The sequence below is a fragment of the Saccopteryx bilineata genome, chromosome 3 (assembly GCF_036850765.1).
Source record: "Saccopteryx bilineata isolate mSacBil1 chromosome 3, mSacBil1_pri_phased_curated, whole genome shotgun sequence".
Taxonomy (NCBI): domain Eukaryota; kingdom Metazoa; phylum Chordata; class Mammalia; order Chiroptera; family Emballonuridae; genus Saccopteryx; species Saccopteryx bilineata.
In genome coordinates this window covers 96,169,342-96,188,731 of record NC_089492.1, presented here as the reverse complement: position 1 = coordinate 96,188,731, position 19,390 = coordinate 96,169,342, and the positions used below count along the sequence as shown (strand labels likewise).

Genomic DNA, 19,390 nt, shown 5'->3' with positions numbered 1-19,390 from the left:
AATATAGCCACTCTTCCATTATGGTATTAGTTGTAAAATAACTAATGCAGGAAAGGACCTTAGCTTTCAAGTACCATGAAAGTCTGTTCTCAGTTGTAGGGTTTATAGGATAACCAAGATTTGCCCTCTGTGCACAAAAACTTTTAAAATTAACACCTTTGGTGCATGCTTTTCTGTCTTAAAGTAGATTACATTGCATTTAATTGAACCTTTTTATGATGACTCAGAGTTGAATTATTGCCATATTTCACCATGTACAAGACATTCCCATGTATAAGACGCACCTTGATTTTGGGGCCTGAAATTTGAAAAAAAAGTACTACATAGTTATTGAACTCAAATTTTATTCATTATAAAATTCATACAACTCCTCATCACTATCAAAACTCCCATCCATTAGCTTGTCTTCATCTGTGTCTGATGACAAATCACTGTCTACATATATTGCCTCGTCCTCAGTTCCATCAATGGCATTTGAAATGCCACAACCACTGTATAAGGCGCACCCAGTTTTTAGACCCCAAATTTTTCGGGAAAAGGTGCGTCTTATACCTGGGGAAGTGCGGTATACTTGTAGTATAGTATCTGTAGTTGGAGGTAGGGATATTGCCCCAAAACTAGCGCCAAGAACAGAGTCAGAGAGTTTCTTCCTATATAGTTTATCTGCTCCACTTTTTCTCCCAGCTGCCACTTTGTGCTGATGTTTTTCTGCCTGCTTATAGCACATCTCCGTCCAACTTTCTAACTTGATAATCCTAAATCTTGTGGGCATGGACCACCAAGCTTTAAAAGTGTTACACGGTACAAGTTAAGGCCCCTGAGGAATGTAAAGCAAATAAACTTTAATGCATTTGCTTTTTGATACTGTTTAGTTAGACTAGAGACCTTGTGTTCAATTTTCCAAAGTGTTCTAGTATATAGCTGAGACAAGATTAAGATATTACCTCTTCCTTTGAGGAATTTCCACACAGTAAGATTTTACCTAAAGAGCATTTTACCTCTAGGTTATTGTTTTGGGTTATTTTGTTTAGTCTCTAGTATTAGTAGCACTCACCAAAGTGTTCTCACATTCTTCAGTTTCTGTACCTAGAAATCAGTCACTGTAAAATCTATTCTTAATTCTCTTGTTTATTGGCAGGAAGTCTGAACTCCTTATTTGCATGGTATTATTTTACATATGGATCAGTACCAATTATTCTACCATGTAGTGAGCACAAATTAAACGTCCTTTGAGTATCTTGTAATGCCCTGTGGTTCCCATTATAAATGTAGGTACTTACTGTACTGTATTATATATCTCCTTTAATAAAACAAAATACAACTCTGATTAAAAAAAAAAAAAAGACTAGCGCAGTGATATCTAATCTGTGACACATTTACACATTTAAAAGAAGTTTAATATGTGTATAGACATGGAGGAGTATAATTTGAAGTTTTTATAACTTGGTACACTACCAGTCTTGCTATATTAACTTTTATTATAAAAGACATTTGACTGGCCTGACCTGTGATGGTGCAGTGGATAAAGTGTCAACTTGGAATGCTGTGGTCACCAGTTCAAAACCCAGGCTTGCCAAGTCAAGGCACATACAAGAAGCAACTACTACAAGTTGATGCTTCCTGCTCCTCCCCCCCTTTCTCTCTCTCTCATCTCTCTGAAACCAATAAATAAAATCTTTTAAAAAAATAAACATTTGACTATATGATTTTTTAAATTATAAGTTTAAAAATATAATTGTGCATGGATTTTTACGTACTACATTTGAATGTTTGCAGATCTCAAGTACTTTTGCAGAAAATCTACATCTCACTTTTTCTGAGTAGAGAAATAAAAATGTCTAAATAAAAAGTTCTTATAAATTATTTTAGTGGTAAAACAAATTTTTACATAGCTTGAATTTATTGTATGTGCTAAAAATATGTTACTAGTTTTTGGCTTACCTTTTCACTTTCTCAGTGGTATCTTTTTATAAACTAAGGTAATTAATTTATGCAACAAATTCATTCACCAAATGAAAGACCTGCCTATGTTTGAGGGAAAAATAATTGATTTTTTTTTTCCTACAGAAAGTTTATCCGTCTTTTTCTATATGAGTTGTCCTTTTTGCATTTTTTAGAGAAATCCCAAGGTCATCTTCTTCTACAATGTAAATATTTAATAGCTTTGGTTTTCATATTTAAATACTTAATCCATTGGGAATTGATGTGAGGGGGAAGTTGAGAAAGGGATCCAATTTACTCTCATTTTTAATAAATGACCAGTTACATCAGCACCGGTTTTTGAATAGCTCTTCCTTTCCCCACTGAATATAACAGTTCCATTGTCATACACTCACTTTACCTACATGTATTATATGTTCATTTTCATTTACATTTAGGAAATTTTCTGTATCAGCAAAAATCCCTGAAACTAAATGGTGTCAGAAGTGTTGTGTTGGTAAGTAAACTGCCCAGTGACATGTGGCCCTCCTGCTTTGTAAAGTATATAAGAAAACACTATAAGGCTTTTTTTTTTTAATCCAGTGTAAAACAGTACTACTCCAGGACATTCTGCCAGTAATAGTGTTTTTCCCCCTGAAGTAACGAAAGTGTTGACCGTTCTATCTCCATGTGAACTAAAGCTAATACAATACAGTTGCGTTGCAAATAATTGATTGACTGGATATATGGGGGAAAGTAGGATGACCTTTTATTACAGCACTTTGCTTCACCCCTTTTTTCAAGGGACCTATTACTTATCATTCACCATTGTGCTTAGTAGTGGCTTATGAGACTGCAGATATTCAATCAGCATATATTTTAATGCTTTTAATTATGTGAAGGTTAACGTTTCCCTGTTCACATACCTCTAGCCTAAATTCCTCCCTCACCCTCAAAAGAACTAGCTGTTTTATTTACATATAACAAGAAAAAAACAAAAAAAGTTTTCTTCCCTTAAAAAACCGAGAGGCAATTCATATTTATTTGTAAATCTGTATTTTTTTATTTGATTTATGTCATGTTGTTACAACCAAAGCATTACTGCCTCTGAACATTACCAAAAGCACCCTTGAATCACTTGTCCCTAAATGCAGTATAGCCTATAAATTTGGCAACTTCTCCCCAAATCTATTTTGACCCTTCCTTCAGGATCTTGCTGTCCCAGCTAATCTCCCTGCTGCCTTAACACATAAGTCCTTCTTCCCTCCCCCGGCCCAGAACAGCCAGCAACTTGGTTTGTGCTACAGGCAAAAATCCTGCAGGTCTTCAGGGAGTTTCATGCTGTTCCCTGAAACTGTTTCTTTTGCACCCTGTAGAATTGGCACCCAACTGTTAGTGTGTTTGTTTTTGGAGCATGCAAATATTGCAAGGACTTTGTATTATAAGAGAACTTACTGTACTTTTTTGCCTTGACAGTGAGGAATCCTTACACGGGCCATAAATACCTCTGTGGGGCACTTCAGACTAGCATTGTTTTATTAGAATGGGTTGAACCAATGCAGAAGTTCATGTTAATTAAGGTAAGCATGAAAGTCAACCTTAGTCATTCTTGGCATAAAAGCTGAATTAAGCCCATTTTACTCATCTTTCAAAAAAATTTTTTTTAGTTAATTCTCACGTCAATTTAATGATTTTGGATTAAGTGGCAGGGTAATGAAAATCTACCCAATTAATTGTAAGGAACTCACTTGGCCTGAAAATAGTTTTGAAAGAGACTAGTGAAATAGTTCAGGGATACTGCAGTAGGAGTGGGAAGCGGCATCTCAGAAGCAGGCGCTGTGATGTCCAGAACCGGCGCTGGAAGAGAGGCCAGTGCTGGACTGGTCTCGGCCTCACTGCTCCTTCGCAGCAGGGACATACGTGCAGGTGGGCGTGGGCGTTTGGCCCGTGAGGACCGGGACAACTGCAGTGAGGGAAATTATTTTGATCACATGCCTACCTATTAAAACTCATTTGGAATTTCTTTGATGTGACAGGTTTGTACCTCACACAGTTTTCCCTCAAAGTTTAAGTTATAGCTGAGTAATAATAAATATTTTAAAGAATATTCATTAACTAAAGATTCAAGAGAAGCTCAGGCACAAAAAAACCATCTCAGGGAAAGCCTGGGCCAGTTGAAGTGGTTTTCTTAAGCATTTCACTTTGAATACTAATACCAGGCCTCATTAGTCAGGGCCACACTTCCTAGTGTCATCCACACCTGGAAAGGAGAAAACACGGGTGGGTAGTCTTCAGAGTCATTTATTTCTTACAATTCTAAGATATTAGACTTATGGCACCATTTTGTTTGAAGGTCTCCTTGGCTTCTCACTCTTTGCACTTGGCTTATTTCCCTGAGCGCTAGGCCCTTACATACTCTGATCTCAACCCCACCCTCCTTTCTCTGTCCCTCTGCTTCGAGACTGGCTGTATGGGGTTTTTTGTTTGTTTTTTTTGTATGTTTTGTTTCTGTATTTGGCATTCTTTTGATTAGTATTTATGCTGTTTCTGTACTACAGCTCTTATCATATGTGTTTAAACATTTTTATGCTTTCTATCTTCTCTATTCCTCTTAATGATGTTTCTGACATAGTATTTGCTTCACTAGACATTTTCATCATAAACAAAAGTTATAAATTAAAGATATTCCCAACAAACATTATTGTACTTATGCAAACCAGGCACTGTGCTCTTGAACTGAAGAGACAAAGATGAGTGAGATATACTGTGGTCACTGCCCTCAGGAATCGCAACCAGTGGCAACTGGACTTAAAACTGTCACACAGGAGCTGCTCTGTCAGCGGCAAACACACTACTTAGTTATGATTGGAAGCTAAGGAGAAGTATTCAGAATCTGGTGGTTTTCTTATTTGTTAAAAGAATTAAACAGAATCATTGTTTTCTTTCTGCTTTACTGCTCTTATCACATTTCAAAGAGAATTATTTACAGTGTTTTTCTTGATGAAAAATAGAACAGATTTTATCTAAGGCATGTCCCCAGGCGTGGGAGAGCTCCTGGAGAGAGGGGTTGGAGAGGGTTGATGGAGTGTGTCGGCCTGTGGGGTGGAGGGTGCCACAGTCACGGGGAAGGGCTGTGGGAACAGCAGGTGCACACAGAGCTCTATATTCCAACCACGAGGACACATTGTATCTTCTGACACTTAAAGACTAGTAGGTGTAGCCCTGTTTCCCCTGTTTATTTTCTCTAGAATTTATTCTTTAGCATTTATGAGTTGCCAGATTAAAAAATAAATTCAGTTGCTTTGTTAAATACTATCAAATAGCCCTTTTGGAAATATAGTGAAAACACAACCCACTTGTAAGAGCAACACAAATATAGTAAGAATGGACTTAATAAATTATGTGTAAGGACACTATTTTTTGAAAAAAACCTTTTTATTGTCAAGAACATGACTAGTGCCTCAGAACTCCCCGTGGCACCTCTATGGGCTAGTGCACTTATTTCCCTTTTTACAGTATAAGCATGCACCCCTAAATGTTAGGATTCATTTTACCTGATCTTTTTTAACAGTATACAAATTAATCATAAAATATATATTTATTTGTGACTGGCTTCTTTTGTGCAACATTCTACTTGTGTAGTTGTTGAATAGAACTATAATTTGTTCATTTTCATCGCTCTTTAATTCTTTACTGTGTAAGTATACCATAATTTTATCCAATCTACTATTGATAGACATTTGGGGAACTTCCAGCTTTTTGTTATTCTTAACCAGGGGTCCCCAAACTTTTTACACGGGGCCAGTTCACTGTCCCTCAGACCGTTGGAGGGCCCAACTATAAAAAAACAATGAACAAATCCTTATGCACACTGCACATATCTTATTTTAAAGTAAAACGGGAACAAATACAATATTTAAAATAAAGAACAAGTAAATTTAAATCAACAAACTGACCAGTATTTCAATGGGAACTATGCTCCTCTCACTGACCACAAATGAAAGAGGTGCCCCTTCCAGAAGTGCGGCGGGGCTGGATAAATGGCCTCAGGGGGCCGCAGTTTGGGGACCCCTGTTCTTAACCATGCTGCTGTGGCATTTTTGCATATGTCTCCTGTGTATGTGTGCCCTCACATTCTCTAGAGCAGTGGTTCCCAACCCCCGGGCCACAGACCGGTACCGGTCCGTGGGCCATTTGGTACCAGTCTGCAGAGAAAGAATAAATAACTTACATTATTTCCGTTTTATTTATATTTAAGTCTGAACGATGTTTTATTTTTAAAAAATGACCAGATTCCCTCTGTTACATCCATCTAAGACTCACTCTTGACGCTTGTCTCGGTCATGTGATATATTTATCTGTCCCACCTTAAAGGCCAGTCTGTGAAAATATTTTCTGATATTAAACCAGGCTGTGGCCCAAAAAAGGTTGGGGACCACTGCTCTAGAGCATATAACTAGGAGCGTTACTGCAGGGTCCTAAGGGATGCACAACACTAATAAATATATAATTAATCTTGTAGTCAATTCCAATTTCTGCTTCCACCATCAGTATATGAACATACGTCAGGTCTTCTGAGTAATGCTTTTTATTGTTGTTTTTAAATTGAACCATTCTGTTGAGTGTGCATAGTACCTCATGGTTTTATTTTCTGATTACTAATGAAGTTAGTGTTTTCCAGACTTTTAAAATAGGAACTTATTTAGTCTTTTTTAGCAATAAGAAAATAATTTTTAAAGTTATATAAAATTAAAATAGCTACATTATAACTAAGTTAATTTTGAAATATAATCACTTGAGATATGGGGCTCAGTTTCTCCTATTTGTGTATTTTTCTGTCCATACTTATAAGAGGAGCGGTTCTTGCTAATTAGCATTTGAGTTTCTGATCATTTTGCTCAGTTTGTCACAATGGTAGAGGAGTGTCACTGAAGCAGCGCTGAACTGGGGCACTAGGCTGACCCAGTGGGCCGGGGCCAGTCTCCCAGAGTCTGGCTCTCAGTTTTCAACTGTGGAAAGAGAGGGTTGGACAGGTGATTTGTAAGTTCCCTAAATTAAGTAATTTTTAACTATAAAAAATTACAGTGCTATATCTAAAATCTATGAAGAGGCTTCATAATACGGAATTCTCTGCATACCCCAAGTTTCAATGGAAGAAGCAAGATTTTTAGTGGAGTTCTATTTTGTGTATTTCATAAAACTAAAAATTCTTCGTAATGTTCTCATGAAATTATTTGGCTATTGTTTTCCTTTGTTTCATGTTTTCCTTTGTTTCATGTATTTTTGTTTGTTCTCCCAGCACATAGATTTTCCTATACCATGTCCGCTAAGAATGTTTGAAATGCTGGTGGTTCCTGAACAGGAGTACCCTTTGGTTTGTGTGGGTGTCAGCAGAGGGAGAGACTTCAACCAGGTGGTTCGCTTTGAAACAGTCAATCCAAATTCTACCTCTTCGTGGTTTACAGAATCAGGTTTGTTGTTTTTATTGCATTATTAAGGCTGTACATATACTGGACTTATAAGTAATAAATTTATTGTACATCTCATTAGGCAAAATAAATGTATAATATTTCTAAGTGCATAAAAATCCAATCTTTTTTTTTTTTTTTTTTGGTATTTTTCTGAAGCTGGAAACAGGGAGAGACAGTCAGACAGACTCCCGCATGCGTCCGACCGGGATCCACCCGGCACGCCCACCAGGGGCGATGCTCTGCCCACCAGGGGGCGATGCTCTGCCCCTCTGGGGCCTCGCTCTGCCGCGACCAGAGCCACTCCAGCGCCTGGGGCAGAGGCCAAGGAGCCATCCCCAGCGCCCGGGCCATCTTTGCTCCAATGGAGCCTTGGCTGCGGGAGGGGAAGAGAGAGACAGAGAGGAAGGAGGGGGGCAGGGTGGAGAAGCAAATGGGCGCTTCTCCTATGTGCCCTGGCTGGGAATCAAACCCGGGTCCCCCGCACGCCAGGCCGACACTCTACCGCTGAGCCAACCGGCCAGGGCCAAAATCCAATCTTGAGTAACTTATTAAACTGGAAAAAGAAGATGACTTGCTTTAAGACAGTCATTTGTTTGACACTTTGAAAACATACCAGTGGTTCCCAAACTTGAGTATGCATCAGAGTGAACTGGAGGCTTGCTTAAACACATCACCAGGCCCTGTACCCTGAGTCTTTCATTCAATAGATCTGGACTGGGACCTGAGAATTCTCATTTCTGTAAGTTCCCAAGTGTTGCTGATGATGTTACTATAAGGACCATGCTTTGAGAACCACACATACACACAAACCTCAGGCCAATAGAAAAGCTGATTTAAATAAAAGGAAAATTTTCCCTGACTGGTGATAGCACAGTGGACAGCATTGACCTGGGACGCTGAGGTTCCAGGTTTGAAACCCCAAGGTCTCCAGCTTGAGCACAAGGTCATCAAAATGAACTCAAAGTCGCTTTTTTGAGCAAGGGGATCATTAACTGGGCTGGAGCCCGCCATTCAAGGCACGTGTGAGAAGCCATCAGTGAACAACTGAAAGTAGCTCCACTACAATTTCAACTCACATAGTATCTCTTGCATCAGAGTTTGAACACAAGCAGCCTGGCTCAGCCACTGCGTATGTGTAGCTAAAAATTTTTATCCGTTTCAAATTCAGTGATGTTCAAAATTCTTATTTTTTAATGTCTTATGTTGTAATAATTATTTTTTTCTGTAAGTTTATTGAGTTTGCTTATATTATAGATACTCCACAGACAAGTGTTACTCACGTAACCCAGCTGGAGCGAGATACCATTCTTGTGTGCTTGGACTGTAAGTTTTCATTTACATACATCTTATGGTAATAAGATTTCACTTATCATAGTTTCTGAGGGGCCTTTCTTTCTCTCTAGGTTGTATAAAAATAGTAAATCTCCAAGGAAGATTAAAATCTAGCAGAAAATTATCATCAGAACTCACCTTTGATTTCCAGATTGAATCCATAGGCAAGTCAAAGTTTTCTACTTCTTTTTTGATTGCATTATGAGCTGCTTAAGATAATTTACCTGATAATTATCCAAAATTATAAAAATATATTACTATAGAACTCATTTTTTAAAATATAGGATATAATGGATATGAGGTCAATATCAGTCATCATGTTTATACATTCTCTAAAATAGCTTAATAACTTTGATACAATCTAAATAATGTTAGCTTCTTTACAGATTTTGTTCTTTGGAAAGAAGTACTTGTTTTTCATAACATAGTTATGAATTTCCATTTCCTCTGGATTCCTGTAGTTTTTCTATAAGTACTTTAAAATTTAGTACTTAGTATATTCTACTGTGGTTTTGGCTTATATCTGCTGATCAAAGAGTTTTAAGTATTATGTGGAATTTCCTTCCTGCTGTTCTTAGGTTTTGTTTGACCAACGTCTTTTTCTGGAAGGGGATTTCTTACAAAATTAGTATTCTAAACTGATTATGTTCAGGAAAAATAAGGTGAAATGATCATATGTGCGATAGTGCTAGGGAAAATGAATGACAATTATTTAGTGTTTAGTAATACATGATTTTTCCAGTGTCCTCTATCAGTAAAAGAAAGATAATACTTGTATGTATATATGTATGTATGTATGTTGGCAGAAGGTAGAGTCAAGGACAAATATGTAACTTCATTTGTCTTCTTCCTGGTTCTATTTTTACTCTTTCCTCCAACTGGAATATTTCTCTCCCAGCAAGCAAATGCTGGTGATAAGTCAGTTTTAAGAGACATATGCTTAAAATGTTAAAATATAATCATACTTAACAACATGTAGCCAAGGTCAAAAAACAAGATAAATATTTTTTTAATTAAACATTCTCTATAACATGTTTTCAATGAGTTTTCTTTTTCTTTGCTGAAAAGATGAGTAAGTTCTATATAGTATTTTTTTTTATTTCAAAGGTAAAGATGCCGTATAAATATGGAGTGACTAACATAGGTTATTCATTGAAATATTGCTATGCAAGACAGAGAGAGGGATGAAATGATGCTTATCAGTTGAACTTTTGTACTATTGACAGTAACTGAGCTGTTCTTGCCTGCTAGTTTGCCTACAAGACAGTGTGCTAGCTTTCTGGAAACACGGAATGCAAGGTAGAAGTTTTAGATCTAATGAGGTAAGTCATCTTAAAAATTGCATCCATTAGACATGAAACATATCAAATTCTGCAACAAACAGTTTCTTTTCTAATTGATATAAGGAATACTTGACTTGCTAACTTTATTAATACTTACTGTATTCAATTGAGTAATAAGATTAATAGCACATACTTTATAGCCACCTCTTTCCATTCACTCAGTTTTAGTGCCTGTTTTACAAAGTAAACAGCCCAGACTAGTGACCCTGAGCTCGGGTCCCTGGTCTAGAGCCCCAGGCTGGAGCCTCAATGCTGCGCTTCATAGCCGTGCAGCCTTGGTGCATGACCCACCCGGTTCGCTTCAATGTTTTCATCTGTGAACTGAGGATGACAGGATAGGCTTACTTCATAGGTTTGTTCACACTAAATGAAAGGGATACACCTAAAATAATATAAAATAATATTGAATGACAACTTTTTTAATTAAAAAAAAGACTAAATGAAAGGAAGCATGTGATGTAATGCCTGGCCTAGAGCGAGTATTCAAGAAAGGTTGCTGCTAATAGGTGTCTAGTAGTAATTCCCACAAGAGGGTCACTTCTTAGGAAGATGTTTAAAGTCACCTGAGGGAGTCGAGCAAGGATGGGAGACAGCCACCAGCTGATAAACAGTAAACAGAGAAAGAGACATCATAGGCAGGATACAAGAGAGTGATTTTTAAAAAAAGAAATAAGAGTTTGCCCCCTAAAATCACCTGACAGGCCTTTTCAGGTTACACAGGCAGCCCTTACTGGATGCAGCCCCAGTAGGCGAGCCCCAGGTCCCTTGAAGCTCAGGAGCGGTGAGCAGTTACGAAGTGGGTATGCTGCAGCCTGTGGCCTTCAGGGGGCAGGTTGCTGTATGAACGAAGTTAGGAACCCCTGGTGCTTCCACAGTAACTAACTGTAGCAGCACTGATGGAATAAATTGTTTCAAAATCAAATTGTTTCTTCAGCCTACCAAATCTTGAGAAGTTACTGCCATTATAATTTGAAATGTTTTGCATTCAGTAACTAATAAATAGTGGATTTCCCTTTCTCTGCAGACTTAATTCTTAACTCCCCATCTGGTGATGGAGGACTTCATGGAGAATAGATGCTATAAGAAAATAGTATTTCAGGAGGCTAGGAAAGGAATGGGAAAGAGAATTATCTATTAAGCACTTTCTTAGCTAGGCTTTTTACCCACTAATACTTACAAGAACACCGCAAGATACTACTGCAAGATAGATACTTCCTGCCCCACTTTGCAGAAGGCAGAACTATTTTCAACAGATTACATACCTTGTGCAGTGTAATAACTACTAAGTGGGAGAACTGGTATTCAGACTCAAGCCATAACTTTGTCACTTTGGACTGCACTGCAGCCTTTCAAGTAAAAGGACCAGGTCCGTGTGGATTCCTGCTGCAGTAGTACCTTGCTGTTTGCTTAACTGACAAAAGGTTTCTGATAAGTAAAACAGACTAGGTGCTTTGCTTTTAAATTTTTCTCTTGAGTTTTTTATAACGTAATAAGTAAGTGGTTTTGCTACTCTCATGTTTTATGATTAATGCAAAATTAGCCACATTTTTCCTACACTGACAAATTAAGGAATCAGTATGTTGACTTAAATTCAGTCATGCAGGGCTCTATTTCTGTCATGGGAATTGTCTCTTTACTGTGGCGCTATAAATAAAATACCTATATAAAATCTTATGCCTTTAATTTCAGAATTAAATTTATATTCTAATTGAACAGGTAACACAGGAAATTTCAGATAGCACAAGAATTTTCAGACTGCTTGGATCTGACAGGTATGGAAGGGGTTGTATTAAATACATAGTACTAAACTTAGTGTTTTGTAAATCCAGCATGAAACTGGAAGTTTTGCAGCAGTATATTCAACATTGTATTTTTTTTTCAACATTGTATTTTTCACACAATTAGAATTCATAAGTTAGAGTTTTAAAGCCTTTGAGAATGTGCCTGATTTTCCAAGAAACAGGAATATATAGATCTGTCAATAATTGTTTTGTATTATACATACTATCTAAAGTATATTTTACAGCACAAGAAAGAGAAAATACCATATGCTAATAAGAAGAAACTTTTTTAGTGCCAAATTAGATTTTGGAGTTCTGTTCTGATTTCATTTCTGACTTTTGAACCATGGATTATTTTTAGAAATTTTAATAGAGTTCCCCCAAATTATTTCTAATGGAGATGGGAGTGGTTGGTAGCAATACTTCCCAGAGCTGAAACTGACTCTTTAATTACAGTGATTTACAAGTGACTTCTATGAAAAAATCAAATAAGCGTATCTATAGGCATATAATGAAGAAGCAATAGAAAATGTTTCTGCTAACATTAATTTTCAAGAATAACTTTATTTTATCTGGTTTCTTTAGGGTTGTGGTTTTGGAAAGTAGACCAACTGATAACCCCACAGCAAATAGCAATTTATATATCCTGGCGGGTCATGAAAACAGTTACTGAGAGATGTTGTGTTTTGACCGTCAACTAGAAAGAACGAAGAACACTACCGCTGCAACATTAATGGACGCTTGAAGCTGTACAAAGGCTGCAGGACCCTGGCTTCAGTTCCTTGTAATTTATTGTGGCATGAGACAAGGTGGAGAAATTTTTGTTTTAAGTGGTATGGATATATTTAGCATATTGGACCACACAAGTGCTTAATTCATTGTTATGTAATCTTTGTACATATAGGCAATATTTTTCTGTGAAACTTCACATTGCTGAAGACACACACTAAGAATTTCTGTAGATAATGTACTTTTATGAGATGTACAAGTAAGTGTCCTATCTGTACAGATGTAAATGTTGATGAAAATGCAATTGGAGTTAATATTTTAAGAATTCTTTAGTATACTCTTGGGTGTGACTATATTGCAAACTGGGATGCTGGCAATGACACAGTACATTTAACACTATTGTATTTTTATTATATGTAATTTAGTAATACGAATATAAATCTTGTAACTTTTAAAATTGTAATGGAGACTGTAATCATTTTATAATCTTGTTTTTAATTTTAATGCAAGTACACTGGTGTTTATATTTGCACAAAGTATTGATATGTGATGTATAAAGTCACAAAAGTAAGCTGTGACATCGTCGATATGCATTTGGCTCCACAACATCTTTTTAAATGTATTTGGATTGTTTTCTATGTGAAACAAACCAATTAACCACCTGTTGTAGTAACTGGTCTTTTTATATTTAAGCAGAATCCTTTAAGATTGCTTGACTGTGCTTAAAAACAATACCTTTGAAAAGAATTTGAATCACAGAATAGCGGTACCTTAATGTAACACTGCAGTTGTGTCTGAATTACAGTATGCACAAAGAATAAATTAGCTTTATAAAAGAGTCTATACTAAACATTTCATATAATCACATTGAAGAACTGTAACATTCCTTAGAGTGAAGTGGTTCAAATTTCTAGTGGAATTTTTACTTTTGTTGGTCTTACTTTATGATCATTTTCTTATTTCTTTTGATTTAGAGTATTAACACATGGCCAAAATAATTTAGTTACTACCTCATATAAACAATATAATGGTTACTACACATCACAGGAACTTAGTTTTGGTTAAAGTCATTTTTGATTGTTTTTCAATGAAATATGTATATACCAAGTTTTAGTAAAATGCACACCTTTGGGTCTTTTTTGGTATATGGTCTTTATATTTTAATGTGAGTATATACACTAAGAGCAAACTAAATTGTGATTTATGGTTTTCCTTTATTTTAATTGGTAATGCTTTTAAATATGTTCCTGATTGTACATAGTGTAAAATAAACATGTTTTTTAACATGCTGTTGTGTAGTAAATTATGCATTAAATCTTTATCCATTCTTGTCCCTCAAATCATCATATATTTTTTTAATATGTCATCCCAGTTTCATAAGGAAATAATATTCCCACATTTGAGAAAGAGAAGTCTTTGTAGAATCTTCAGCTTCCTGATTTGGAAAGTCAAATATTTATAATCTTTTGGTTAGAGCAGATGTTGTCAAACCACACTCTCAATCCATTCGCACTCACTGCATTTTTGTAAACAAAGCTTTATTAGAGCACACCAGGTATTCGTTTGCTGGAGTCTGCGGCTGCTCTGGTGCTACAAAAGCAGGGGTGATGGTTTCCAGAAAACTGTATGTCTCACAGAACCAAAAATTTTTACCATCTGAACTTTTATAGAAGAATTTTGCTGCCTCCTGTGTTAGAGAAAGGAAGGGAGAGTGTTGGGGAATACAGTTCTAGAGGTAAGGGAAGGGGGGAGGGTTAGGTGGGAAGAACTGGATTGGGGGTCAGAAGCACCATTTCTACTCTTGCTAATATCACTCCCTGTTTTGTGACCTTGGATAATTTACTTGACTCGAGAACAGTTATTTTATCCAGAAGTGTAACTTCTAAGTCATACAGATGTAATAATCACTGCAATCGTGTACATATATCCCTTTTCCCAAATACATTCTGACTAGTCTTAGCATTAATGACTGAATGACTTTCAAAAGCACATCTTTACCAGTATAAATAACATTATCATCAATTTGCTGAAAAATAAAGACTCATGGAAAATAATTTCAAGAAATCAAGATTTTGTTCTTGGCATTTATTGAGAAGTTGTTGATCCTTTTTCTGAGCCACTGTTTTTCCAAGTTTCTAAATCCTCTGTAAGTTGTAGAAAGGGTCACACCTCAAAAAAAAATTTAACTATCATATTTAACTGTCAACCATTTATAAATATTTCCAGAAAATAAAGTGTACAACTGGTTGTATATTCCCGTGGCCTTTTTAAAAATACAGACCCCTGGAATCAGTCTTTGGGGGTGAGTCTCGGTAACCTGTATTTTTATAAAGATGTACAAATCTGATGTACAGCTGTGGGTGAGAGCCACTGGTTGACATTGAATTTAAATCGGTGTTCTTGAGTGTGGTTCAAGGATCACATGCCTCAGAAAAAATGGCTCTAATGACACTTAAAAATGCAAATTTGGGGTCTCCACCCAATGACTTTTGACAGAATTTTTGTTCATTCAAAGAAGAAAGTCCATACAGTCTATTTTATCTTCCTTGAAGTTCAAGTTATCTATTTTGTTAGCTACTTTCTGAAGACTTTGTTGAGAATAATATCACTTGTTCTGGGCCCATTGGCATCATTCAGTTTGCAAGTGTGTCACTGATTTCAGTAAAAATCAAGAAATAAAGAACAGACACCAGTTTTTCTGTATAGAAGAAAGATGGAAGTGTGTGTTACACAAAATAATGACTACATGCTCAGAGTATTACTTCAGGGAATATAGTAACAGTACACCCCCAATTCATGTATCTGTGCCAGGTGCTATTCTACATGCTTCACATGGATTCTCCCACTAAAGCCCCAGAGCAGCCCAGTCAGGTAGATACTGCTTAATGCCATTTTACAGATGAAGAAACTGAGGCACAGAAAGTTTTAAAAACTTGCCTAAGATTATTGCTGGTAAGTGGTAGAGCTAGGGTTTGAACTGAACTGTTGTGCTATTACACAGAATAGAGGCAGTATATCCACTCCTCAAACATACACTTTAGCGTTTTTTACCCTGAAATTAGGTTTATTTTCTCTGAGAGGTAACTGAACTTCAGATTCTGATTTTCACTATCTCTTTGCAACAAGAGAAATTAACTTCCTGTTGTAATTTTTTGCATTATAAAAGCATTTCCTTGCTAATTATTTTGTTAGGAAAACAGGGATTTGCATAAGATTAACTCTACAGTTAGAGCTTATTAAATAAGTCTAGTTAAAACTCATCACAAAGACTTTTTTACTTTTGTGAGATAATTACTTAACCAACATCTATTAAAAGTCATTTACAATATATCTTTGGCTAGCAACAGAAAAGATGGGAAAGCCACCATTTCCAGTATTCTAGGAGCGCATTTGATGAATAAAGATAAATTTAAAGAGAAGTACAAAAAGTTATGTCTAATTCTGCTTTGGGAAAAGGAAAACCTTTATGTAAAAAGTTAAATACAAACGGCTAGATTAATACATGCAAAAATACTGTGTGTTAAATGCGTCCCAGAAGGTGCGTGAGCAGAGTAATGAATGGCTTAACGCTAGGGAACAAGTATGAAGAGTGACTTCTGTAGGCTGTTGGGTTTGTACATAAGGTGACCACTGTGTCCTTACTGAAGATTTTCTATAGCATGATAAGGGCAGAAATGGGTAGATTTGAGTAGAGTGGAAACATTTGGTTTTAGAAGAGGAAGAAGATAAATGTGGTTTCTTGTTTTGTTTTCTAAAGTTGGAAGATTAGAGCATATTTCCAAGCAAATGAAGGAAATGAAAAATTGAAGATAGATGAAAAAAAGGAGAATCACCTCTGAGTTAAGATTAGAAATAGGGGCACCCGAAATCTGGGCATGATGGAGAGCGCTAAATGAAGTCTGCATGTGCTCATTAATGACTGTTTTTAAGTTCATCTTGGGAACAGAAGGGTATGCTTTGCTAAAAGAGGTATATTTTTCCAATTCCATATAGCATTCATCACATTGTTTGCTTGACTTGCTACCCCACTGAGTGTCCCTTATTCTAAATGTCTCTTATTCTAACAGCTCCAGATACGACTAGTACAGTGCTTGATGAATTATGAAAATGGCAGCAAAATACCACAGCTAATAGCTCCTTGTCATAGAAAAGCCTACAGAAGTTTGCTGAAAAATTATTTGGGCAATAAGGCAGGACCGAAGAGTAATGACTAATAATAGGATCTGACAAAAGGAGAGTCTGTGCCTAGCCATGAGAACAGACCTGTGCTCAACAGGTGCTTAATTCTAGTGCTTTTGAAGCCTTGAAAAGGAACAGGATTTAGTGTAATGACGGAATCAATGGAAAAGTAAATGTTTCCTGAGCGCCGCCTTCAAGGCATCTTAAAGGGATGTCGGAGCAGAAACTGCCGCTGAGTCCACATGCTGAGTTTCGAGGCTCCCCGAAGTACCCCGCGAAGATGCTGAGCCCGGGTGCGGGCTTCCCCTGCGACGGGTGCCGGGGAAACCGGTGCCGGGGAAACCGGTGCCGGGGAAACAGGTGCCGGGAAACCCGATCCGGAAGTGGCGCCGCCCGCTCCGCCTGAGCGTCCGGTTGCCCGGGAGACGCCGCGGCAGTTCCGGGAGTTGTCGCGCCGGCGGCTGGCCGAGCCCAGCGACCCGCGTCGGAGTTGAGGCTGCTCGAGTCTGCGTCACCGTCGCCCCGTCCGCGCCGTAAGTGCGGATCGCGGCGGCGGGCCGGTGGGATGGGAGTCAGCGCGGGGGGTTGGGAGGGAGCGATGCGGCGTCTGGGTGGGGGCTGCTTTCCCCTTCGGTGGCCTCCGGCGGGACAGGAAAGGGTGTGGGCCAGGTGCTAGAGGTGACGGCGGCTCCCACCGGCTTCACGACCTGGCGGCTGGAGGAAGGTACGGCCCGCGGAGAGGGCGGCAGGGGGGACGGGGCTGCGGCGGCGGCGGAGGGAGCGAGGGGCGTCTCTGCGCGTGGGGAGACCTGTCTGTACCCCATAAACCGGACTGCGACCAAAGGAAGGGAAGAGACTGGTGTAGCGACCTGGAAAGAAAGTGATTTATGCCGAACTTTCGTATCTGTTATGTGTACACGTGAAATGTGGTGTAGTTTGGGTGGTTGTTTTTTTTTAATTAGTTTCTTGAACTATGTTAATTATGTGGATTTACGGTATTCTGGGAATGCTTTTTAATTTAATGGTACTGTGACCAAGACAAGTTTATAAACAGATGTGTGTACTCTTGAAGTTCTGTAATTCTGTATTATAAAACAGATACAGAATGGTTTAACAGTCCATTTTCCTGAGCAGTTTTATTTATTTATTTATTTATTTATTTATTTATTTACAGAGAGAGAGTCAGAGAGAGGAATAGACAGGGACACACAGACAGGAACAGAGAGAGATGAGAAGCATCAATCATCAGTTTTTCGTTGCAACACCTTAGTTGTTCATTGATTGCTTTCTCATACATGCCTTGACGCCGGCCTTGGGCTCAAGCTGGTGAGCTTTTTTTTTTGCTCAAACCAGATGAGCCCGCGCTCAAGCTGGCGACCTCGGGGTCTGGAACCTGGATCTTCCTCATCCCAGTCCGACGCTTTACCCACTGCGCCACCGTCTGGTCAGGCTCCTGCTCAGTTTTATTAAATGTAAATAGATGTGGTTGCGTTTGGCAGTGACGATAACGTAGCAGATTGTCACTTCCAGACCGTAGAATCCCTAACTAGTTGGGCCTGGTCGTGAAAAGATAACTTTTTCCCTCTCGTTCCTAACTCCACTGTTTACACGAGTTTCCAAGACACCTTTAGAGGAAATTCTTAAATGTTTTCCATCCAGTTTCTTCTCCCTTTCTTAATTTTGTTTTCCTTCTAGGTGTATTCATTAGGCTTGCTTGAGCCCTCAGGACCTGATTTGTGACACAGTCATGGAACACAATCAGCCTCCAAGCGTTTTCTGTTTCCATGTACATCATCTTGCAAATCCTTAACACAGGAAATTAAATAGAAAGTTTTCAAAAATATAACAACTCACTCAAGTATCTATCTCTGCATATCTTTCTGTATCTACCAGTCAGCCCAAGTCTATACCTGTCTTTGCTTTTGTCCACAGGACTTCGGGACCGTAAGAGTCAAATATTTGGTACATTCTGAAGTCGGGAGACCCTATAGCCAAGATTGACCTTCAGATTAAAGGTCACTAATGACTATGAAAAATATTTCAACCCAGTTGCATCTATCCCTACCTATATACCTCTATCACTGTTTAGTCCTGCCCAAGTTCTGTATTAGCAATCCAAATGTAATTTTTACCTTTGCTTTAAAAAGAAAGCTATTTTACATTTTAGTGGAGAGGTTAGAGAATAAAATTATGATAGGTTGAACACCTATTATGTGTCAGACGAGGGACTAATAATTTAAACCAGGTATGATAAATCATGTGTAAAAACAGAGTGGGGAAAGTATTGTGCAGAGAAAGAGGCTGCCTTTGAGGTTTGGAGAAGGCTAAGCAGAAAAGAAATTTGAGTTGAACCACAAAGATGAACAAGATTTCAGGGTCAGATCTTTCCAGCAGGGGTAGAAGCAGAGACTCTGAGACCTGAAAGTGCTTGGGCGAATCTGAGAAGCAATGAGGGAAAGGTGTATTATTGGGACCTGGTGCAATGGACTGTGAATATCATACTATAGTTTGAACTTTATTCTGTGGCATTACTGGCCCCAAGACATTTTTGAGGAAGGACATTATCTGATTATATTAACATTTGAGAAAAATGGTTTTGGTGTAATGGAAGTAGATATGCATGACAAAAGAGTTA

General features: G+C 37.9%; 2 protein-coding genes across 7 annotated transcripts in view; both read left to right on the top strand.

Annotated features, from left to right (window-relative positions):
* MAP4K3 (mitogen-activated protein kinase kinase kinase kinase 3) overlaps window positions 1-13,865 on the top strand; it is a 147,481-nt gene extending 133,616 nt beyond the window's left edge. For 4 of the 5 annotated variants that reach the window (XM_066266968.1, XM_066266967.1, XM_066266970.1 and 1 more), the window contains 8 exons: window positions 2,379-2,437; window positions 3,397-3,500; window positions 7,220-7,391; window positions 8,646-8,714; window positions 8,795-8,887; window positions 9,975-10,045; window positions 11,783-11,838; window positions 12,433-13,865. In XM_066266968.1, the coding sequence (XP_066123065.1) occupies window positions 2,379-2,437; window positions 3,397-3,500; window positions 7,220-7,391; window positions 8,646-8,714; window positions 8,795-8,887; window positions 9,975-10,045; window positions 11,783-11,838; window positions 12,433-12,520 (712 nt within the window). In that variant the 3' untranslated portion in view covers window positions 12,521-13,865. Of the gene's footprint in view, window positions 1-2,378; window positions 2,438-3,396; window positions 3,501-7,219; window positions 7,392-8,645; window positions 8,715-8,794; window positions 8,888-9,949; window positions 10,046-11,782; window positions 11,839-12,432 lie in introns of all 5 variants that reach the window. The other variant, XR_010730273.1, reaches the window with a different exon arrangement.
* A 3,331-nt stretch (window positions 13,866-17,196) lies between these two features.
* CDKL4 (cyclin dependent kinase like 4) overlaps window positions 17,197-19,390 on the top strand; it is a 40,313-nt gene continuing 38,119 nt past the window's right edge. The window contains exon 1 of one of the 2 annotated variants that reach the window (XM_066266965.1): window positions 17,197-17,288. The gene's annotated coding sequence lies outside the window, so the exon portion shown is untranslated. Of the gene's footprint in view, window positions 17,289-17,322; window positions 17,480-19,390 lie in introns of those variants that run through there. The other variant, XM_066266966.1, reaches the window with a different exon arrangement.